At 42.8% G+C, this 25287-nt stretch overlaps 1 protein-coding gene, 1 non-coding gene and 1 pseudogene across 2 annotated transcripts; 1 reads left to right on the top strand and 2 right to left on the bottom strand.

The window, feature by feature from the left end:
* Positions 1-207: 207 nt before the first annotated feature.
* Positions 208-310, bottom strand: LOC112135271 (U6 spliceosomal RNA). The gene has a single exon (XR_002916576.1). It is a non-coding gene; the product is annotated as a U6 spliceosomal RNA (small nuclear RNA).
* A 3609-nt stretch (positions 311-3919) lies between these two features.
* BORCS7 (BLOC-1 related complex subunit 7) lies at positions 3920-14790 on the bottom strand. Its single transcript, NM_001131358.1, is given in 5 exon segments — positions 3920-5835; positions 6528-6548; positions 8139-8182; positions 8288-8350; positions 14623-14790. Coding segments are annotated over 5 exon segments (321 nt in total). The 5' UTR covers positions 14764-14790; the 3' UTR covers positions 3920-5783.
* Positions 14791-14792: 2 nt separating this feature from the next.
* On the top strand, positions 14793-23830 carry LOC129048492 (profilin-1-like; annotated as a pseudogene).
* The last annotated feature ends 1457 nt before the right edge of the window (positions 23831-25287 follow it).

The raw sequence follows: 25287 nt of genomic DNA, 5'->3' as shown, positions 1-25287 counted from the left end.
TCAGCCTCCCAAGTACCTTGGATTATAGGCATGCACCACCACACTTGGTTAATTTTTGTATTTTTTTTGTAGAGACGGGATTTCACCATGTTGTCCAGGCTGGTCTCCAACTCCTGGGTTCAAGCGATCCGCCCGCCTCGGCCTCCCAAAGTGTTTGGATTACAGGCATGAGCCACAGTGCCAGGCCCAAAAGTATTTTTTGTTTTTTTAAATATGGAACACTTCACGAATTTGCATGTCATCCTTGCGCAGGGGCCATGCAAATCTTCTCTATCGTTCCAACTGTAATATATGTGCGGCCGAAGCGAGCAGCCGAAAGTATTTTTAAATTATTTTTACTTCCACAATTATATGTGTATATCTTGTTTCCTTTTGTGGTTGTAACAAGCATTTCTCTTTTTATAATTTAAGTTTAAAAAAAAATTTTAGAGACAGGGTCTCAACTCTGTGGCCCAGGCTTAGCGTCACTGCGCAATCATCTCTGGATCCTTCAACTCTGGCCTCAAGCCATCCTCCTTCCTCAGCCTCCCCAGTAGCTGGGACTACAGGTGCAAGCCACCATGCCCAGCTTGTAACGATCATTTCCATTCATTAGGACAGTAAGGAAACAGGGAGATCCAAGTGAAAGGATATCTAAATGGATGAAGTAGACTCCTTTATTCATTTTTCAATCTCAACTGCCAATACTACAAAAATCTGGTTGATATCCAGCTAGTAAATTTTCATCCTCCCTGATGTCAATTAGTTGTTACAAATTAATAGAAAGGTGGTGTCTTTTATATTTTTAACAAATTAACCCCATGGAAATAATCCTTGTTGGAATATTTCTACAGGTTGGAATATTTCCAACTAGTATGTGTATAAAACTTAGTGTTTTTGTAAGTATCGCTTAGTTTTTGGGCAATCATAGAATGGTGAAAACGCTCCTAAATATTAGTTTTCAAAATATTCTCTTCATAAAATGAGCTCCTTTAGAAAAGCAGTTACCTTCTCATAGTTAAAATGATATCTTTATCTTAAAAGGGCAGATTAGTGAGAGGTCAAGGAAAGGGCTGTATAATTTTTCTCTTGTGCTTGTTTTGTTATCTTTAATTTATGGTTTACTTACAGGAATCATTTGACAATCCTTTTTTTTTTTTTTTTTTTGAGACGGAGTTTCGCTCGTGTTGCCCAGGCTGGAGCGCAATGGCACAATCTCGGCTCACTGCAACCTCTTCCTCCCCGGTTCAAGCGATTCTCCTGCCTCAGCCTCCCAAGTAGCTGGAATTACAGGCATGCACCACCATGCTGGCTACTTTGTATTTTTTGTAGAGACAGGGTTTCACCATGTTGGTCAGGCTGGTCTCGAACTCCTGACCTCAAGTGATCCGCCTGCCTCTGCCTCCTTAAATGCTGGGATTACAGGCGTAAGCTACCACGCCTGGCCAACAATCCTTAAATCTACCTAATCACACACAGATAAACTGCAATAAAACAAACCACTGTCAACTTAAATTGTGTTATTCTCACTTTTCCTCCATGGTGTCTGGTGTGGGGGCTAATTTTGGACCAGACTGTGACCACCAATCATTCTGATTGGTCAGTGCCTCACCACAGGTTTTGTGGGGGGTTTTTTTGTTTGTTTTACTATCACCCCTGCTAAATGACAGGAATACTATATATCTGTATACTGCGTAGAAGAAATTAGGACTCTCACATCAAGTCATATTTTAAATATTGGCAAAAGCATTTTTTTTTTTTTTTTTTTGAGACATTTGGAGTCTCGCTCTGTCACCCAGGCTGGAGTGCAGTGGCAGGATCTCAGCTCACTGCAAGCTCCGCCTCCCGGGTTCATGCCATTCTACTGCCTCACCTCCCAAGTAGCTGAGACTAGAGGCGCCCACCACCACGCCCGGCTAATTTTTTGTATTTTTAGTAGAGACAGGGTTTCACTGTGTTAGCCAGGACGGTCTCGATCTCCAGACCTCATGATCCGCCCACCTCAGCCTCCCAAAGTGCTGGGACTACAGGTGTGAGCCACCACGCCCAGCCTCACAAAAGCTAATTTTTTTTAAATAAAAAATTAACATACATAGAAATTTTCTTCCCTACCCTTCAACAGAGGCCTGTGCACACCGTCACACATTCTATCTTGGAAGCTACTGGCATGACAATTCCAGGATGATCCAGAAAGGCAGATTTTGGTTCATTACACAGAACCATGTTTCAAGAAGTGGAGATTTCCAAAAGGATGAGCACTCCTAAGTAAAGGATTCCCCAAATATTGGAAGCAGAAGCAGATGAATGACTGGATGATGGCTCACCTGAGTTGCAGAAGCAGGAGCAAATAGATTGGATTCAGCTACTTCCAAGATCCTTTCCTTTTCTAAGAGCTCTTCAGTATTATGTTGAAGACTAGTAAGGAAGGTGGCACCCTTGTTTCTATGCATAAGGAAACTAACAGGTAATAGAGAGCCAGACTAGTAGTCAAAAGACCTACCATCAAGCTCAGTGACCTTGGGTAAGTCATTTCATCTTCCTGGCTGTGTTTTTTTCATCTGTAAAACATGGGGCCAGAATTTAATAACTTTTAAGGCCCCATACAGCTCTAATGTTCTGGGGTTATATGACTCTTCTTCATCAAATATTATGTTGGGTTTTAAAACATATCCTTTTAAAAAATTCTTTTAGTTTTTTGAAATAGAAAGTGTATTTTAAATGTCTTTGGTATATATTATAGTGATAAAAGATTTTATTATTTCTTATTAATGTGTTTTGTAACTATTACATCAACTTTGAAATTCTGGAGTTACATGAACAATTATTCAAAATATTTCTCTATTCAGTTTTCTAAGATTTTATTCAGATTTTTGCATCTATACTCATAAAAAAGATCACCTACATTATCTTACATCCTCTTGCATCATCTTTCTTACATCATTTTATTTTTAAAATGAAAATCCTGTTTACTTCATTAAATGAATTAGTGTCTTACGATCATTTTCTATATTTTGGGAGTATAGGGGTTTTTTTTGTTTTTTGTTTTTTTGAGATGGAGTCTTGCTCTGCCACCCAGGCTGGAGTGCAGTGGCTCTTGGCTCACCGCAACCTCCGCCTCCTGGGTTCAAGCAATTCTTCTGTCTCAGCCTCCCGAGTAGCTGGGATTACAGGTATGTGCCACCATGCCTGGTTAATTTTTGTATTTTTAAAGTAGAGACGGGGTTTCACCATGTTGGCCAGGCTGGTCTCGAACTCCTGACCCTGTGATCTGCCTGCCTCAGCCTCCCAAAGTGGTGGGATTACAGGCGTGAGCCATCACGCCCAGCCAGGAGTATATGTTCTTTGACAGTTTGGAAAAGTCTCATGAAAGCTTTCACAAGCAAATGCCATTTTAATTGGTTATTCTTAGTTTGTGGGTTATTTCTCATAACCAATCTGGAATATTCTCTGTTAAAAGTGTCAGTTTCATAATTTTTTATCTTTATAAGGAGCTGGGCATATATTAATCAAATTTTTAGCAGCAAATTGATAACTCTTTTCAAGTCTAATTGATTTTATTGCCTATTCAATTATGAATTTACTAATTTGTACTTTTCTGGCCGAGTGGACACTTTACCCATTTAATCTATAAGAACTACTTAATACTTTTTATTTTTTCTAATTTGTTATTTTTTTCTCATTTGTTTAGTTTTATTATTTCCATTTCCATTCTTTCTAAATTCTAATTATATACCCCTTAAAAGAAACAAAAATATTTATACTCTATCCCTAATACGGGGATTTAAAGCATGCTTATTTTCTTATAGTACTGCTTTGGTATTATCATACAAATTTTCTTTTATGGCATTTGAACATCCATTATTTTAAAAATATTATCTTCCAGCACAATCTCTACAACTCAGACGTTACTTAGTGAAGTATTTTTTCCATGTTTTTGATCACCATTTAATTCTATGTATGTTGTTTATTTCCATAAAAAAAAAAAACATCAAATAATGTATACATTTCCACCCGTTCTCACATTTCTGGCTACTTTTCTTTCATGTATTTTGTTACAATGTTCTCTAGTGACTAAATTCAGTACAAATACGTTTTCATTATTTAATATAAATTTTATCTTATATTTACTAATAAAATTTTGATTGTGAAAGGTATTAATATTTTATCACATACAATGTAAGCAATCACTGCTTCTTTAATATTTGTTCCAGCATGAAGAAAACTTAGACTATCCCTTCATTTTAATTTTTTTCTAACTTGAGTATTTCTTTGCTTCTTGTAATGACTGCACTTAGCTTTGTTTTCTAAATTAGTGGTCTTTCTTTTCAAAGGTAAATTGAGTCCATCTGTATTTAATAATACTGCAATTATTAATACATGTTTATAGAATTAGTACATAAATTAATGCCTTTTCAGATCCTTCACATCTAGCTTTTTTACTTTACGTTAATATCCGTATGTATGAGAAATAAACGTAATCTGATAATGCTTAGTTAACTTGATGATTGGACAATAACAATATGAACTATATTGGATTCACTGTTACTTCCTCTTTATTCCTGCAGTGAAAACAATATTTTCTTATGTCAGATGTCTCTCAATCTCTTAGTCAATGAAGACCTGAACTAGAACAATATAGAGTCCCATTTTAAATTCAAACAAAGATATTTAGGTTTGACAACAGACTCATAGTAATGTCATTTAAAAAGATGGATCCAATGAACACAGACAAACATCAAAGTTTTCACCATGGCACAACCCTCTGCCACAATCACTCATAATAATTCAACTGCCTTCATATTTGGCAGTAACGTCATGCAAGTGAATTTGCTGATGATTAGCAAAATTACAAAATGAAAGTCAAGGTCACTTAATCAAGAATTACAGCAACAAAGAAATTCTAGGAATGCAGGTCAAGGCAAGAGGCTGCAGCTGGCCTGATAATGATACCACTTGCCTAATGTTCATTTAGGAATTTGCTATCACAAATAAAACACGTATTTCCTCTGAGTTACTAGAACAGAAAAGGAAACAATCAGGTATTACTTATCACCATTATATGACCATGAAATTAAAATATTTCCTTAATAATGATTAAGAGAAAAAATCATTCTCATGTGTTCATAATAGAAGCTCTATTTCTGAATTTAAAACACTACTCAGTATTTGCTTAAGTACTGAAATGTAGACAATATAGCTTTTGACATATTAAAAGTTTTATGGGAAAAACTAAGACCTCTTTTAATTTTGCTTTGATATCAAACTAAACAGAGCAGATGAAAGAATTCAATAAGAGCATGGGTTAATCCGATTCAAGAAGTGCTTCCAAAATTCAACCACCTCGCTTCTTCTTAGGAGAAACTGTACATCAAAACAGAACTTTTCTTTTTTTTTTGAGACGGAGTCTTACTCTGTCACCCAGGCTGGAGTGCAGTGGCGCGATCTTGGCTCACTGCAACCTCCACCTCCCAGGTTCAAGCGATTCTCCTGCCTCAGCTTCCCGAGTAGCTGGGATTACAGGCGCCCGCCACCACGCCCAGCTAATTTTTTGTAGTTTTAGTAGAGACGGGTTTCACCATCTTAGCCAGGCTGGTCTCGAACTCCTGACCTCGTGATCCACTCGCCTCGGCCTCCCAAAGTGCTGGGATTACAGGCGTGAGCTACCACACCCGGCCCTAACACAGAACTTTTCTAACTTAACTTTTGGAGAAGAAAATAGAAAACCAAACCCAGAGGACAGCTGTGTAAGGTATTTACTCCTCAGCATTAGGCAAAGGAGTGCTACAGCACTCTTACATGTCATTCTATTTCAACAGATGATTCAACTGGTCCTGTAGATCTGATGACTGTTCAACACTAGAAATTAGAATAGAGACAGGGTTTATCTGAAATGAGCAATAATAAAGACATCTTTGTACAACTATTTACAAAATTTTTTTTTTCATTACAGACAGGGTCTTACTATGCTGCACAGGGCAATCTCAAACTCTGGGCTCCAGCAATCCTCCAGCCTCAGCCTTCCAAAGTCCTGGAATTAGAGGCATGAGCCAGCCACTACACCTGTCCTGTACAAGCTATCTGTACTTTAATGCATAAATATTGTTGCATGTAAATCAAAATTTATATTGGTCCAGTTGGGTCCCAGAAGTGTTTAAATTCTGAAGAAAGGTTTGCAAAGCCAATTAGTAATGTAAACAATATTGCAAGGGACAAATTTAATCCATTTTAGAAAACAAGGCTGTTTAATGGTTTTTGCACATTTACTCCGCTTAATGAATATTACCAATGTAAAAGGTTTTCTACTCCTTAAGGTTGGTCTCTACACCCCGTAACTTTTAGAAAGTTTTACCATTAATAGCAGTGAGTTGAGTTACTGCACACCTTTGAAATATGCTGTATTCTTTAAATCCCAAGTAGTATCCCAGAGCATATTTCAATTTGAGGGCATATGTCAACCAGAGTTTTGTATTGATTCTGGACCCAGCAGTATAATTCCCCCCAGCATGCTTCAGTTGGTTCCCTACTCCTCTACCTTTGGGGTTACTTACTTCTTCTGAATAGCTTCTTGCCTAAATCAGAAAAGGAAAGAGGAAAATACACATAAGTGAACCAGTAGAAGTTTCATTTATGACCAGATAATGCATATAGGCAGAAGAAATTTCAGCTTATGTCACATTCTGTATTTCTGTCCATCCTATCCTAAGATTGTGCTATTGAACAGGGATTCCTATCTGAGTGCAGAGCTGCTGAAAAGATGGAATCTAAACATAAACAGATAGTAACACTCTCCCAGAGTGAGAAATGTGGTCCAACAAACTACATGCATGGCTTAAAATTAGTCTGTGTATATGGAATCAAATGGTCACATAGCTAATATGTAGATACCCAAAGAATGACTAATGACTATGACAAACATTAGCTATTTAAATATCAAAGAGTGAAATTCCTAACCATATATATATTTTTGTTTGTTTGTTTTTGTTTTTGAGATGAGTCTCACTCTGTCGCCAGGATGGAGTAGAGTGGTGCCCGATCTCAGCTCACTGCCATCTCCGTCTCCCAAGCTCAAGCAGTTCTCCTGCCTCAGCCTCCCGAGTAGCTGGGATTACGGGTGTGTGCCACCACACCCGGCTAATTTTTGTATTTTTAGTAGAGACGGGGTTTTGCCGTGTTGGCAAAGCTAGTCTAGAACTCCTGACCTCAGGTGATCCGCCTGCCTCAGCCTCCCAAAGTGGTAGAATTACAGGCATGAGCCACTGTGCCCAGCCTCTTTTTTTTTTTTTTTTTCTGGAGACAGTTTCACTTTTGTCACCCTGGCTAGAGTGCAGAGGTGCAATCTCCGCTCACTGCAACCTCCACCTCCCAGGTTCAAGCAATTCTCATGCCTCAGCCTCCTGAGTAGCTGGGATTACAGGCGCCCACCACCACACCTGGCTACTTTTTTATATCTTTAGTAGAGACGGGGTTTCACCATGTTGGCCAGGCTGGTCTTGAACTCCGGATCTCAGGTGATCCACCCTCCTCGGCCTCCCAAAGTGCTGGGATTACAGGTGTGAGCCACCACGCCCAGCCCCAACCATGTATTTCTGACAGGTACATAACTATAATATCAAGTACATAAAATATAAAACAACATGAAATAAGATGATGAGCAAATTATAATGGAGAAAGGCGGGGTCTTATATTTCAAAATTCCCTACATGATTTATATGTAGCAGGTGCCACAGTTACCTACGTACCATGTAGGATACAGGTATATTATACTTGATTCCCTAGTAGAGGACCCAACTTCCCAGAAGAGACCTTGGGCACAGTCAGTCATCAAATACTGATGAACTGCCTCATAGGTGCCAAGTACAGTGCTAGCATGGTCCTGGCATGGGCCCTGCCTTTACAGGGTTTATAGTCTCTCTGTGAGGAGCCCTCAATTTAACATGGAGAGGTTCATAAAGGGTGGACTCTGCTCCTGATTCTCATCCCTTACCCCCACTTCTTCTGTAGTCTCAGGCATCTTTGCCATCGAGAAAAGTCATCCTTGGCCACCCCCACCTTTACTCCCAGTCTGGCCTCCACAGGAAAGCGCTGAAGCACAACATCCGTGAAAGCAGACCAGGGATAATGATCCTGCAGCAAACAGTTGCTGGAGGAGGCATACTCACTGGTATTGAAGATGTGTTGTTATTATTGCCATCTTCCTTAAACTCTGCATAAAAAGAGAGAGAGAGAAACAGAACATTTCCACTTTCCTGTGGCCACACAAACCATATACATAAACCCAAATCATTAAAAAAAAAAAGTTGTTTCTTACATCTTCTGAGTGCAAGATGGCATCTTCCTGGAGTACCATGTTTCGAGCTGCCTGACCTAGCAGCTGGAAGACAAAAATAAAATGGTAATAATCAAAATTCCCAAACTTCCTGTAATCTTCTCTCTGCAGCTGTTACACTACTACCCTCTCTCCTCTCTCACTCCTCCACCCTATACAACCAGAAACACTCAAAATGTAATGGAGGATAATTTTCTATTCATGTTGAAAATTCATTTCATTGGCACTATGGCAGTTCTGGCATGGACCCGACATCTGTTTCAAAGGCCACTGCCTGAGAAATCAAGTGCTTCCTAACTGCTGGGCTGTTGCCACAGTGTATTCATTAAGTGCTAAGAGAAGTCTGCAAAAAAACTTTGGCTCCACAAGTCCAGTGAGAGAACATTACTCTTGATTCTTTAAAGGCAGATTTGAGATTTGGGGTGGTTTGAGAGTAGTAAAGACGCAAGAGTTAGAATGGGGCTGAAAAGGACAGAGGAATACAGCTATTTAGAAATGAAATAAGAGAAGGCCAGGCACGTGGCTCATGCCCATAATCTCAGCACTTCGGGAGGCCGAGGTGGGTGGATCACTTGAGGTCAGGAGTTTAAGACCAGCCTGGGCAACATGGTGAAACCCCAACTCTACCAAAAAATACAAGTTAGCTGGGCGTGGTGGCTGCGCTTGTAATCCCAGCTACTCGGGAGGCTGAGGTGGGAGAATTGCTTGAACCCAGGAGGCGAAGGTTGCGGTGAGCCAAGATCGCACTACTGTACTCCAGCCTGGGCAACAAAGCAAGACCCTGTCTCAAAAAAAAAAAAAAGAAAGAAAGAAAAAAATGGAATAAGAGAAATAGTGGGGGGTGTGGGGAAGCCATGAGGAGAAGCTCAGGGCTTAAAATGGGGAACCACCCCATAAAAGATGACCAGACAGGGCTGGGAAAAAGAAAAGAAAGGCGATGGCCAGGTGCGGTGGCTCACGCCTGTAATCCCAGCACTTTCGGAGTCCAAGGTGGGCAATCACCTGAGATCAGGAGTTCAAGACCAGCCTGGCCAACATGGCAAAACCCCTCTACCAAAATTACAAAAATTAACCAGGCGTGGTGGCACGTGCTTATAATCCCAGCTACTCAGGAGGCTGAGGCAGGAGAATCTCTTGAACTTGGGAGGCAGAGGTTGCAGTGAGCGGAGATCGCACCATTGCACTCCAGCCTGGCAACAGAGTGAAACTCTGTCTCAAAAAAAAAAAAAAAAGAAAAGAAAAGAAAAAGAAAAAGAAAAGAAAGGAGAAATGTGCAGGCAGAATTTAATGAGGTCACTGAGTTTAATGGGTCCTGAGTCCAAAAGAGAAAAGCAGAGCTTGGATTCGGCTGGATGGCCTACAGTCAAGGAGAGCTGACTGCATTAGCACTGAGAGGCAAGCAGAGACCAACAGAGATTTCTGGCCTAATACTGCACCCTGCTCCTGGCATACCTAAATCCAGCCAAGTAAAAGGAGCTACTGTTATGTGTATCCTACCAGCCCTTCCCTGTTCTCTTGGGTCAGGGAGACTCTGGTGAAAAGGGTGGCGTGACTTCAAAGTAACTAGGATTGCCAGATTTCTTCCCCAACCCAGGGCAACTTTATTTATTTTTAAGTTTTAAAGTTAGTAACCCTTTCTGGACGTCTAAAGTCAAAACAATAAAATAGGACTTTCCATCTCTGTCCCTTTCTTTCCCTGTTCTCTCCCCCACATGCATAACTATTTTTTTATTTTTTAATTTTCATTTTTTTGAAACAGGGTATCACTCTGCCACCCAGGCTGGAGTGCGGTGATGTGATCTTGGCTCACTGCAACCTCCGCATCCTGGATTCAAGAGATTCTCCTGCAGCAGCCTCCTGAGTAGCTGGGATTATAGGTACATGCCACCACGCTCACCTAATTTTTATATTTTTAGTAGAGACGAGGTTTCACTTTGTTGGCCAGGCTGGTCTCAAACTCCCGTCCTCAGGTGATCCACCCGCCTCAGCCTCCCAAAGTGCTGGGATTACAGGCATGAGCCCCTACACCCAGCCCCATGCATAACTATTTTTATTAGCTTTGTGGTTTTCTTTCCATTGTTCCTTTTTAAACAATGGACACATGTATTTATTTTCCTCCATACCACCTTCCTACTTAAAATGTAACATACTATGTGTACTTGTTTACACCTTGTTCTCTCTCTCTTTCTCTCTCTCTCTCTCTCTCTCTCTCTATATATATATATATATTTTTTTTTGAGACATGGTCTCACTCTGTCACCCAGGCCGGAGTGCAGTGGCACCATCACTGTTCACTGAAGCCTCGACCTCCCGGGCTCAGGTGATCCTTCCACCTTAGCCTCCAGAGTAGCTGGGACTACAAGTGCATGCCACCATGCCCAGATAGTTTTTTGTATTTTTTTGTAGAGATGGGGTTTTGCCATGTTGCCCAAGCTGATTTCAAACTCCTGGGCTCAAGTGATTTGCCTGGCTTGGCCTCCCAAAGTGCTGGGATTGTAAGCATGAGCCACCGCGCCCAGCCTACACCTTGCTGTTTTCACTTTGCAATAGATCCCTGAGGGTTATCTGCAGCAATACATATTGAATCTCCTATTCAACTGCTATCTCCTAATGAATCCATTGCTCTTTTACAACTGCAGAGTACCACACTCTACAGGTGACCATAACATTATTCAATCAGTTCTCTGCTGAGGGATTTGGAGGCTCTTCCCAGTCTTTTGCCACAGTAAGTAGTGGTACAAAAAATTCTCAAATCTTGCATCTTATCTCATAGCTTTCACTGTTACAAACATCTCCTATCTTTGCATCTTTTTGCCAGCATATGTTTGAGATGAACTCACAGGACTGTGATTTGTGACTGTGGGGTTTTAATTTTGCTACATATTGCCAAATTCCTCTCCTTTAGGGCTGTACCACTTCGCATTCCCACCAACAATTACGCGAGTACCTGTTCCTCCTGTGGCTACTTTTAAGGGAAAACTTCAAACTCCTATAGATGGGAGATGGTGACTTACAAACCGATGGCAGAAAAAAAAGGGTTCTAACAGAATCTACTTCATTAACTTATTCATTTAACAAACATTTGTTGAGTGTTTAACATATGCCCTTACTCTGGTTAAGAGTGATAACGGGGCTCAGAATCTGGAGGGGTTACAAAGGGAACATAGGCACTTAAATCACCTTATGGTAAGTGCTGATGGGGAAGCATTGGCTGCTCTGGGAGCATATAGTGGGGCAGGAGTGTCTAACTGATTACAGGGGTAGGTGTTCAGGAAAGGTCCCTGAAAGAAATGACTTCTAATCTGAGACTTAAAAGTTAGGGTTTAGAATTCATCTTGTGTGTGTAATTCTAGAGAAAAATGGCATGATCCATTTTTCTGTTTTAGAAATGTGGTAAGCAGGTGGACTAGAGTGGGGAATGAGGCAGAGAGATTGGTTAGGATGACATAGCAGTACTCTAAGCAAAGAATGAGGATGGCCTGAAACACAGAAGTAGCCGAGAAAAAAAGAAACAAAGGATTTGTGAGACATTTAGAAAACACTCGATGGGAGTTGTGGTTGCCTTGAAGGCAGGGGCTGTTGTAATGTAAAGCCAAGGCTTTTCCTTGATATATTCATTGGCATTCTGCATCACTTTCCTACATAAACCGACCAGACACATAACATACCATCTGAGATTTCTAGTTTTGCTTTCTTTAAAATGGAAGAACATCTTGAATACACCTGTAAAACAATCTTCACTACAGAATCTTTTTAGATTTCTACAAATTTTTCTCCTAGGCTTTTATCATTAACTTGTTCATAATTAACTCAATAACAATTTGTCTTAGCTACTCATCTTCAACAAGTGTTTCTGATTTTCAACTTAGTTTTCATAGCAATAGCAACCCTCTTTTTTGGTACTCATATTTCATCATTCTTCGTATTATTTCATTAAATTACGTAGTTGCAACTGTAAGCATAAGTGCCATACACACATTTAAAAATTTGTTTTCATTCTTTTTTTTTTTTCTTTTTTTACAGAGAAAAGATAGCACTATGTGGCCCAGGCTGGTCTCGAACCCCTGGACTTAAGCAATCCTGCCTCCGCCTCCCAAAGTGTTAGGATTACAGGCATGAGCCACTGCGCCCAGCCCACACACACATTATGTTTAGAAAAAAACACAATGGACCCTCACTAAGCTCAAATGGAGGAGCAGAAGCGCAGGCATGCAAGAGACAAGCCTATGAGTCATAACCACTCATTATGCTGCGGGCAAATGTCAGTGTATTTCTCCTCACAGGCTCTTTCCCCAGAGACCCCTTCCCTGATCATCTGTTTAAGATTAACCCTTTCGGCCAGGTGGGGTGGCTCACGCCTGTAATCCCAACACTTTGGGGGGCCAAGGCGGGAAGGATCACTTGAGGTCAGGAGTTTGAGACCAGCCTGGCCAACATGGTGAAACCCCATTTCTACTAAAAACACAAAAATTAGCTGGGTGTGGTGGCAGGCGCCTATAATCCCAGCTACTCAGGAGGCTGAGGCAGGAGAATCGCTTGAACCCAGGAGGCAGAGGTTGCAGTGAGCCCGAGATCGGGCCACTGCACTTTAGCCTGGGTGACAGAGCTAGCGAGACTCCTCCTCTGTCTCAAAACAAACAAACAAAGAATAACCCTTTCATCACTCTCTATTCCCAGATTAATTTTGCTTCACAGGATTTACCACCACCTGATTTTTTTCTGTTTCATTTGTTTATCGTCTGTCTCTTCACTAAAATGTAAACTTCCTAAGTACAGGGATTTAGTTTTGTTTATTCCGTGTACCTAAAGTAGTTCCTGGCACACAGCAGACATCCAATAAGTATTTGTTAAATGAATACTGTGGAATGAGTGTTTTACACATGAAATTCTCAGTTAATCAAACAAAATAGCTATGTGGAGACTGCTCAAGAAGCAATGCTGCCGGGCGCGGTGGCTCACGCCTGTAATCCCAGCACTTTGGAAGGCTGATGCAGGCGGATCACGAGGTTAAGAGTTCGAGACCAGCCTGGCCAACATGGTGAAACCCCATCTCTACTAAGAATACAAAAATTAGCCGGGCGTGGTGGTGCGTGCCTGTTATCCCAGCTACTCAGGAGGCTGAGGCGGGAGAATCGCTTGAACCCAGGAGGCAGAGGTTGCAGTGGGCCAAGATCACGCCACTACACTCCAGCCTGGCGACAGAGCTAGACTCCGTCTCAAAAAACAAGGAAAAGTACTCCCTTCAATTAGTCATTCTAAAGACTTCATGAATTAAACTCCATGAAAGACAACAGTGTCCAGCACATATAAAATGCTAAATAAATGTACGTTTATTATGATGAATATGTTCAATATTTACAGGTGGTTAACTATAAACACCTCTAGTTGAAAATATATATTATATATGTATATATAAATATATATGTACGTATATATTTTATATATATATATTATATATATATATATATTTTTTTTTTTTGAGACACGGTCTTGGTTCTCTGTCACCCAAGCCGGAGTGCAGTGGCACAATCTTGGCTCACTGCAACCTCCGCCTCCCGGGTTCAAGCAATTCTCCTGCCTCAGCCTCCTGAGTAGCTGGGATTACAGGTGCCTGCCACCACGCCCGGCTGTTTTTGTTGTTGTTGTTTGGTTTTTTGTATTTTTAGTAGATACAGGGTTTCACCCTGTCAGTCAGGATGGTCTCCATTTCCTGACCTCGTGATCCGCCCGCCTCGGCCTCTCAAAGTGCTGGGATTACAGGCGTGAGCCACCGCGCCCTGCCTCTCTCTCTTTTTTGTTGTTGTTTGTTTGTTTTAGACGGAGTTTCGCTCTTGTTGCCCAGGCTGGAATGCAATGGTGCGACCTCGGCTCTCCGCAACCTTCGTCTCCCAGGTTCAAGCAATTCTCCTGCCTCAGCCTCCCGAGTAACTGGGATTACAGGCAAGTGCCATCACGCTCGGCTATTTTTTTTTTTTAATTATTATTATTTTTTAGTAGAGAGGGGGGGTTTCTCCATGATTGTCAGGCTAGTCTCGAACTCCTGACCTCAGGTGATCCGCCCGCCTCGGCCTCCCAAAGAGCTGTTTTAAAGCACAGGTTCCCATGGCATCGTTTCTTCCCCCAACCCTCACTCACTATCCCTAACCAAACAGACTGCACACCCCAGAATGCAACACGCGCCTCCGCGAAGAAGACCTACTCATAGCAAGTACTTCACAGCCTACAATTCCCAGGATGCAACGCGACCGTCTTCCCACAGCAACGAAAGACTGCGACTCTCCGGACTATCAGGCCGGGAGAGTCCACTTCCAGCTCACCTCGGAGCTCCGGGAGCCCTTCAGCACCTGCTTGGTGAGCGCGATTACGTCAGTACCACAGGTGGTCACCTTCTCCGTGAGAAGCCCCTTCACGGACTGACCGAACCGCGCTTGAGAATCTGCCGTTCCAGTCGCCATCATTTCAGTTAGCGAACGCTTCCGCACGGGCGATGGGGAGTCGCCGGGGCCAAAAGACAGGCAACGCGGAAGGAAAAGAGGCGTTTCTCTTCCTCCACGGGAAAAGGAAGGGACGCATGCGCCTGATGGAGGTTGACCTTTGCTCACTAAACTCATGATATCCTGAGGAAAACAGGGTCCAGGCAAACATCTCTGGAGGGGATGGAGGACAGTTTCATTGAATCTATGGTTTAGAATCGGAAAGCCTGTGGCAGGGCATGGTGGCTCACGCCTGAAATCCCAGCACTTTGGGAGACCCAGGCAGGAGGATCACCTGAGCCTGAGAGTTCCAGACCACCCTGGGCAACATAGCGAGACTCCATCTCTTTAAAAATAAAATTAAATTGAAATTAATACAAATAAATAAAAAGAATCAGAAGGCCCGGATTACAGTGCCAATGCTACCATTTAGCAGTGTGTGGCTGCAAATTACTCAGCCTCTTACATTCCTCATCTGTTAAACAGAAGTAATAATTTTTCCAAGGGGTTATGAGAATATCATTCCATTCATATATATATATGTATATATATTTATATATGTATATATATAAATATATATACACACATATATATACATATATTTATATACATATATATACATATATATATATATATATATTTTTTTTTTTTTTCCCCAGACAGAGTCTTGCTCTGTCGCCTAGGCCTTTTTTTGGTTAATTGAGACAAGGGGCCAGGCATGGTGGCTTATGCCTGTAATCCCAACACTTTGAAAGGCCAAGGTGGATCACTTGAGGTCAGGAGTTCGAGGCCAACCTATCCATATGGTGACACACCTGTAGTCCCAGCACTTTGGGAGGCCGAGGCAGAAGGGTCACTCGAGGCCAGGAGTTCAGTATCAGCAGCCTGGGCAACATAGCGATAACTTGTCTCATTTTATTATTTTATTTATTTTTTTTTTATTACTTTTTTTTAGATGGAGTCTCGCTTTGTTGCCCAGGCTGGAGTGCAGTGGCTTGATCTCAGCTCACTGCAACATCTGCCTCCTGAGTTCAAGCGATTCTTCTCCCTCAGCCTCCCAAGTAGCTGGGATTACAGGTGCTTGCCACCAGGCCCGGCTAATTTTTGTATTTTTAGTAGAGAGAGGGTTTCACCATGTTGGCCAGGCTGGTCTCAAATTCCTGACGTCTAATGATCCACCAGCCTTGGCCTTCCAAAATGGTGGGATTACAGGCGTGAGCCACCGCACCTGGCCTCATTCTGTTCAATTTTAACAAACATTTCATGAACTAATTACCAGACACTGTACTAGGCTGGGGATAGAGAAAGAAATGAAATACAGTTCTTGTCTCTGTGGAGCTCCCAGGCTGATGAGGCAGATAGGCCTATAAACAAATGAAGAAGGAAAAACAATCTAATAGAAAAATTGGCAAAAGGCACAAGTAGGCAATTAAAAAAAAAATCAACTGGCTCATAAATGTGAAAAATGCTCAACATCACTAGTAATTTTTATTGATAAATAACCTCTTTATTGTATTAATACCAAACTGATGGTAACCACCTTGTAAGTGAATTAATACGTAAAATATTTCAAGTAGGCTGGGTGCCGTGGCTCACGCCTGTAATCCCAGCACTTTGGGAGGTTGAGGCGGGAGGATCACCTGAGGTCAGGAGTTCGAGACCAGCCTGCCCAACATGGTGAAACCCCATCTCTACTAAAAATACAAAAATTAGCCGGGCGTGGTGGTGGGCACCTGTAGTCCCAGCTACTCAGGAGGCTGAGGCAGGAGAATTTCTTGAACCTGGGAGGCAGAGGTTGCAGTGAGCCGAGATCATGCCACTGTATTCCAGCCTAGGCGACAGAGCAAGACTCCGTCTCAAAAAAAAAAAAAAATTTCAAGTAGCTCCATTTCTTTTTTAGTTAATTAATAAAAGATGTGAAAGTTATTATATTGAAAATTTTGTTCAAAATTACCTGTATTCAATATCAACATTACTTCCTCTTCCAAGTGTCTAGATTCATATGTCTCTGTTGAATCTCATTTACTGTTTACTTTTTGTCCTTAATAAACTTTATTGAGTTTATGTGCATGAATTTATGTTATAATTTATGTATAATAATTACATTACTTTTTGAGATGGAGTCTTGCTCTGTCACCCAGGCTGGAGTGCAGTGGCACGATCTTGGCTCACTGCAACCTTTGCCTCCCTGGTTCAAGCGATTCTCCTGCCTCAGCCTCCCGAGTAGCTGGGATTACAGGTGCCCACCACCACGCCCGGCTAATTTTTGTATTTTTAGTAGAGACTGGTTTCACCATGTTGGCCAGGCTGGTCTTGAACTCCTGACCTCAGGTGATCCACCTGCCTTGGCCTCCCACAGTGCTGGGATTACAGGCATTGAGCCACCACACCCGGCCTGCACAATAACCACATTCTTTAAAGAGTACAATTTGATGAATGTGGCAGATGTATACACCTGTGAACCACCACCACTATTAAGATACAGAACAGGGTGGGAGCAGTAGCTCATGCCTGTATTCCCAGCACTTTGGGAGGCTGAGGCAGAAGGATCTCTTGAGGCCAGGAGTTCAATATCAGCAGCCTGGGCAACATAGCGATAACTTGTCTCATTTTATTTTTTTATTATTATTATTTATTTACTTTATTTTGAGACGGAGTCTTGCTCTGTCACCCAGGCTGGAGTACACGGGTGTGATCTTGACTCACTGCAACCTCCACCTCCCGGGTTCAAGCGATTCTCCTGCCTCAGCCTCCCGAGTAGCTGGGACTACAGGCACTCACCGTCGTGCCCGGCTAATTTTTGTATTTTTAGTAGAGACGACGTTTTACCGTGTTGGGCAGGCTTGTCTTGAACTCCTGACCTCATGATCCACCCCCCTTGGCCTCCCAAAGTGCTGGGATTACAGGCATGAGCCACCATGCCCAGCCCCTTGTCTCAATTAAAAAAAAAAAAGATACAAAACATTTCATCACCCTCAGAAGTTTCCAAGTGCCCTTTAAAGTCCATCTCTCCTTCTCTGTCTCACCCCAGGCAACCACTGCCCTGCTTTTGGGAACTATAGATTAATTTGCATTTCTAGAATGGCAAATAAATAGCATCATACAGGATTTTTTGGGGGGAGGGGGGTCTTTTTTTGTCTGGCTTCATTCTTGCAGCATGATGATTTGACAGTCATCTATGTTGTTGTGCATATAACTAGCCTGTTCATTTTTATTGCTAAGAAATATTCCACTGCATGGATAGTTCTCACTGTGTTTATTCACTCTCTTGCTGATGGACACTTGGGTTGTTTCCACTTTTGGGTTTTTGTTTTGTTTTGTTGTTTTTTGGTTTTGGTTTTTGTCATTGTTGTTTTTGAGACAGAGTCACTCCTCTGTCATCCAGGCTGGAGTGCATGGCATGACCACAGCTCAAGCTCCCAGGCTCAAGCAATCCTCCCACCTCAACCTCTGGAATAGCTGGAGCTACAGGTTCATGCCACCATGCCTAGCTAATTTTTACAATTTTTTCTGTAAAGACAGGGTCTCCTTATGTTGCCTGGGCTCAAGTGATTTTCCTGCCTTGCCCTCCCAAAGTTCTGGGATTACAGGCGTAAGCCCATCACACGTGGCCTCCACTTTTGGAATATTATGAATATTCTGCTATGAACATTTGTACACAAATCTTTATGTGGATTGTTTTCATTTCTCTTGGGTAACTATCTAGTAGTGGAATGGCTGGATCATATGGTAAGTGTTTAAGTTTTCAAGAAACTGCCAAACCATTTTCCAAAGTGGTTTAACATTTTACATTTCCAATAGCAGTGTATGCCACTCCAGTTGCTCCACATCCACAAACTTAGGAAAAGATGGAATGTTCTATAGCCATGGTAACACATAGCTACCTGTGGTGGACAGACTGGCCACTCAGGGTAACCTTTGACCCCACCTCCTGGTGTTCTTGCTCTTGTGTGAGCCTCTTCTCTTGCTTGTGGGCATGATCTTTGATTTGCTTCTAATCGATAGTGTATGCACAGGTGATAGGAAACACATCATGATGTTACATAAGATTACATGTTGCATCACCATTCCCCTCATCTTGCTGGAGCCTCTCTTGCCAGCTGTGAGTAAGCGAGTGGCCATGTTGGAGAACTCCACGTGACAAGGAACTGCAAGTACCATCTAGTCACCTACCTCTGGGCCTCCAGCTGACAGCCAGCCAAAAAAAAAAAAAAAAAAAAAAAAAAAAAGCTCTCAGTCCAACAATCAAAAGGAACTCAATCCTGCTAACAACCAGGCACATAGGAAGCAGATTCTTCCCCAGTAGAGCCTCCAGATGAAACCCAACCCTGGCCCACACCTTTACTGCAGCCTGTGAGACACTAAGTAGATGGCCCAGAGAAGCTGTACTTAGGTTCCTAACCCACCAAGACTGTAAGATAATACATGTGTGTTGTTTTAAGCCACAAAGTTTCTGGTAATATTCATGGTAATGTGGTAGTAGAGAACTAATATATTACCAGAACTCATCTGAAATCTGTTCAGCTGGGCGCAGTGGCTCACACTGGTAATCCCAGCACTTTGGGAGGCCAAGTAGGAAGGATCACTTGAGCTCAGGAATTCAAGACCAGCCTGGGGATCATGGTGAAACCCCATCCCTATGAAAAATTCAAAAATTAGCTGAGCATGAAGGTCTGCGCCTGTAGTCCCAGCTACTTGGGAGGCTGAGGTGGGAGGATCACCTGAACCCAGGAAGTCGAGGCTGAAGTGAGCCATGATTGCACCACTGCACTCAGGCTAAGTGACAGAACCAGACCCTGTCTCAAAAAAAAAAGAAAAGAAAAGAAACAGAAAAAGAAATCTGTTCAATCAATTTATGACAACTCACCTCAGTGAACCCCCTTTTGCAAACCAAACAATCAGGATCTGCCCCTTCACCTCTGAAAATCAATCATTCAGGAGTTTGAGTCCTGCCTGGGCAACATAGAAAGACATTGTCAAAAGAGGCTGAGCACAATGGCTCACACCTGCAATCCCAGGCAGAGGTAAGTGGATTGCCTAAGATCAGGAGCTTGAGTGACCAGCCTGGCCAACATGGTGAAACCCTGTCTCTACTAAAAATACAAAAATTAGCCAGGCATGGTGGCATGCATCTGTAGTTCCAGCTACACAGGAGGGTGAGGCAGGAGAATCACTTGAACCCGGGAGGCGGACGTTGCAGTGAGCCAAGATCGCGCCATTCCACTCCAACCTGGGTAACAGAGTGAGACTCTGTCTAAAAATAAAAAAATAAGACGGACATTGTCAAAAGAGAGAGAAGAAAGAGAAATAATAATAGGAAAGTTATAGAAAAATATTCATGCCAAAAAAATGCAATACAGCTTCGTTTAGGTTAAAAAATATTTTAAAAATATTTATTTTTAGTAATTTGCATTTTCCAAATTTCTGCAATTATGATGTATAACTTTTATAATATGGTGATGAGAGTGTGAAGCAACACATTTTGTGTGTGTGTGTTTTTTAAATTCCCATTTCTTGTTTGTGATTGGGGTGAAATATCAGGTCAGCTTGGCAGTCACTATAGGAGTAGAAAGTAGCCATTCATATTTCACTACCAGCTGGTTGACCCGACTGAGGCCCCTGCCTGGATCTTAGGATTCAGGCCTCTCCACTTGTCAGTCCAGCTCTCAGGCTTTACACACGATCTCCTCATCCAGCCTACCCCATGCACCAACACCAGTTTCACCCTCCTAAAACACCATTGTCACCTTGCTGCTCCCTGCTGCAGTACTCTCAATAGCTCCTACAGCCTCCCTATACCCTTTATACCTTTCCATTCCAGGGCTCCAGAGCCTGACTCAATGTACCCCTCAGATCTTTCTCAGGGATCCCCCACAACACACCTCTTTGTCTCTTCAGCTAAGGCCATCACCATTCCCCTCATGCCATGCTCCTTCCAGCCTCTGCTACTCTCCCTTCCAGCAACACCCTTCTCTCCCTACTCCTTCACATCTCTACCTAACAGTTCTGAGGTAGGAGGTGGGACTGGACTTACAGACAGACCACTCCCAGAGAGAGGGACAGATGCCATCAGATGCCGTCTCTCACCTCTGTGAGCCTCAACTAACAACTCCTGGTTGGCCCATCTCTTCTATAATGATTGACACCAAGAATGTCCGCTACCTTGGGGCTGTGATTTCATCTGGTAATATCAAAAAAAAATTTTTTTTGAGAGTCTCACTCTGTCATCCAGGCTGCACTGTAGTGGCATGATCTCAGCTCACTGCAACCTCTACCTCCCAGGTTCAAGCGATTCTCCTGCCTCAGCCTCCCAAGTAGCTGGGATTACAGACGCACACCACCATGACCAGCTAATTTATGTATTTTTAATAGAGATGGGGTTTTGGCATGTCAGTCAGGCTAGTCTTGAACTCCTGGCCTCATGTGATCCACCCGCATTGGCCTCCCAAAGTGCTGGGATTATAGGCGTGGGCCACTGCGCCCAGCCCGGAAGGTAAATTTTTTGAAATAAGCTTTAGTGGAACAATCCTGAAGAATAACACAAGAGGAATAACAGGTTACCAGTAAGGTGTCAGCCAATTTGTTCCAGCCACTTTTGAATCCATGTCCTATAATCTAAAATTTAGTTCTCTTTCCCTAAGCTGAGAGCTTTCTATCATGTCAGTATGTATGTTATGAAGAAAAGGAGACTTAGGTGAGATGTTTGTATTTATCACAACTGCTGCTTCAATTGCCTAGGACTTCAACAGCTTCATGGAAGTCTGGGAAATGTTCAGGCATAAGGTTATTGCCTTAGCTGACTGAAAATTGCCCCATACAGTGGTACATATCAACCCTTAGTGAGGCCTTTTAAAAAACAAACAGGTTGAAAAATGGATTAAAGTAGGCAAATAACAGCATCTGTCTTTAGAGCTATCAACTCAAGAATTCTCTCAATTTTTTTTTTTTTTTTTTTTTTTTTTTTGAGATGGAGTCTTGCTCTGTCGCCCAGGCTGGAGTGCAGTGGTGCAATCTCGGCTCACTATAAGCTCCGCCTCCCAGGTTCACACCATTCTCCTGCCTCAGTCTCCGGAGTAGCTGGGACTACAAGTGCCTGCCACCATGCCCTGGCTAATTTTTTGTATTTTTAGTAGAGACGGAGTTTCACCATGTTAGCCAGGATGTTCTCGATCTCCTGACCTTGTGATCTGCTGGCCTTGGCCTCCCAAAGTGCTGGGATTATAGGCGTGAGCCACCATGCCCAGCCAGGAATTCTCTCAGTTATGAAATCTTGCAGAGAAGTTATTTTTCTTTCTCAAAATCCAGATGATGACAATATTCCTTACTCCAGATCTGGCATTTTTTCATCATCACTGTCTTGTGAATGATCATCTGCTCCATCTGCTAAATCTACATCCTCTTCACCACCCATGTTGTTCATCATCTCAGAGAAATAATCAAAATCAGACATGGCTTCATCTGAATCATCTTCCCAGTCTTTCCAATGATTGGAGTCCACACTAAGCCAGTTAAGCTTTGCCCTTTGTTTTGTTAACCTTGGCCATGACTGGCCCCATTTTCCTTTTTGTAAACAAACAAAATCGATCTGTCCGTTCTTTTATGCTTCAAATCATTTGGATCAATACAGTGAAAAAGATCAATTTCATATAAATGCTTAAAATGATCACTTCCAGGAAGTGGCAGTACAAGGGCTTCTGCATGGCTAGCAGAGCAGTGGTCCCAACCACAGTGCATGCCCTGAGCTCTCCGCCTCCCCTGCCTGCCTGCGAGGCAGCAGCAGTGCTGCAAGCAGCCCACGGCAGGGTGGACCACCCACATCGACAACCTCGTGGTGGAAGGGACCTGTAGGATGCAGCCATCGTGGGCTACAAGGACTTGCCTTCCATCCAGGCCACCATCCCTGGGAAAACCTTTGTCAGCATCAAGCCAGCTGAGGTTGATGTCCTGGTTGGCAAAGACTGGTCAAGTTTTTTTGTGAATGAGGTGACACTTGGGGGCCAGAAATGTTCTGTGATCTGGGACCTACTGCTGCAGGATGGGGAACTGACCTATCTTTATACCAAGAGCACCGATGGATCCCCCACCTTCAATGTCACTGTCACCATGACTGCTAGGATGCTAGTGTTGTAGGAAGTCAGGGACCCCAAATGGAGAGACTGGCTGGAGGTGCAGCAGAGGAACATAAATTGTGATGATTTCATTTTAATATGGACATTTATCAGTTCCCAAATAATACTTTTATAATTTCTTATGCCTGTCTTTAATCTCTTAATCCTGTTATCTTTGTAAGCTGAGGGTGTATGTCACCTCAGGCCCACTGTGATAATTGTGTTAACTGTACAAATTGATTGTAAAACATGTGTGTTTGAACAATATGAAATCAGTGCACCTTGAAAAAGAACAGAATAATAGCGATTTTTAGGGAACAAGGGAAGACAACCATAAGGTCCGACTGCCTGTGGAGTTGGGCAAAAATAGCCATATTTTCTTTCTTGCAGAGAGGCTATAAACGGACGTGCAAGTAGGAAAGACATTGCTAAATTCTTTTCCTAGCAAGGAATACTAATATTAATACCCTGAGAAAGGAATGCATTCCTCAGGGGAGGTCTATAAACGGCCGCTCTGGGAATGTCTGTCTTGTGCAGTTGAGATAAGGGCTGAGATACGCCCTGGTCTCCTGCAGTACCCTCAGGCTTACTAGGGTGGGGAAAAACTCTGCCCTGGTAAATTTGTGGCCAGACCGGTTCTCTGCTCTTGAACCCTGTTTTCTTGTTTAAGATGTTTTTCAAGACAATACGTGCACCGCTGAACATAGACCCTCATCTATAGTTCTGCTTTTGCCCTTTGCCTTGTGATCTTTGTTGGACCCTTATCAGTAGTTCTGCTTTTGCCCTTTGTCCTGTTCCCTGAGAAGCATGTGATCTTTGTTAGACCCGTATTAGTAGTTCTACTTTTTGCCCTTTGAAGCATGTGATCTTTGTACCTACTCCCTGTTATTACACCCCCTCCCCTTTTTGAAACCATTAATAAAAACTTGCTGGTTTGAGGCTCAGGTGGGCATCACAGTCCCACAGATATGTGATGCCACCCCCGGTGGCCTAGCTGTAAAATTCCTCTCTTTATACTGTCTCTCTTTATTTCTCAGCCAGCCAACACTTATGGAAAATAGAAAGAACCTATGTTGAAATATTAGGGGTGGGTTCCCCCAATATCTGGCACACCAATGTGGTTTTCTTTTTCCTAATTGCATGTGGGAACCTGATTCCCTTTGGTAGGTGCGGAGAAACATTCATTGGTCTGGTCCACAGAAACACTTGTTCAGCTCCCTGACGATTGGTGAGTTGTCTGTGTATTGTCCAGGCTAACCTTGGGTCACTCAGAGTCTAAACATTATGCTTATCTCTGCCATATTAAACTCCTGTTAAAACAGGGGGGAGTTCAGGTACCCATGGAAAATATGGTCACCCTATTCAGGGCAGTGGAAGAACACTGTCCTTGGTTTCCTGAAAAGGGAACATTAGATGTGGAACTATGGGATCGTGTTGGTGCAAAATTCCGGGAACTGGTCCCGACAGGAAATTATGTTCCCATCACTGTTTGGGGTGACTGGGCCTTGGTATGTGCCATCCTAATGACATAACAATCCCGTGACCGCCTGCAGTTACCACAGTTTTCTGTGGAAACCCTCCACCTCTTCCTCAACCTTCCTCTCCCGCACGGCCTTCGTTACCTGATCAGCCTCTCCCTTCGCCTACTCCTCCCCGACCTGAGGATATTGAAGATTCAATATCTAACTTGGTGACTTTGGCTTAATGTCACCCCCTGATGATCTTATTTCTTTTCACGAAGAGCCAGTACTTGTAGCTCCTGCGGCCCCGACTTGGACAGCCCGGGACCGTATCTATGCTAACTCTTCCCGCTTCAAACCTTTGCAGCCTTTGCCTCCAGAGCCATCTAATGGCTCTGGAACTAAACTACAATTTACCTGTAATTGTGCAGGCCCTCCCCCATCCTCCGCAGACCCTCAACCTCCTGTCATTTTGGTCCCTCAACCGGTCACTTTGCCATCCACTCAACCTGCTTCTCTGTATGCTTCTTCACATGTGGACACCCCTGCCACTCTGGTTGCACAGGATTGGGCAGTAATCACCAGTATGCTTCTGCCTCTTCTGCTCCTCCAGTCCCCCTTTCTCACGTTCTCATACTGGTCCGACCTCCTCAACCTGTTTCCCTTATCTACACATAATTTTCCTGTCACTTCTATGCCAACTCTGTCTCATGTGCCTGTTGTTGAAATTACCATGCAATGCTTATTACGCCAAAGCAAACAAGTGGATTAGAGGCGTGGGCTTATCCAGTCATGCTGGAACCTCGCAATGCTCAAGGGGTACAAGTGCGTCAATATGCGCCACTCAGTCTTACCTTTTTAAAAGAATTCAAGGATGCTTGTACTCAGTATGGTCCTACTTCTCCATATGTTAAAATGGTATTACAGACTCTTTGTACTGA

Source organism: Pongo abelii, chromosome 8, assembly GCF_028885655.2.
Source record: "Pongo abelii isolate AG06213 chromosome 8, NHGRI_mPonAbe1-v2.0_pri, whole genome shotgun sequence".
Lineage (NCBI taxonomy): Eukaryota > Metazoa > Chordata > Mammalia > Primates > Hominidae > Pongo > Pongo abelii.
Note: the sequence above shows the minus strand (reverse complement) of the source record. Positions and strands in the feature narration are given on the sequence as shown.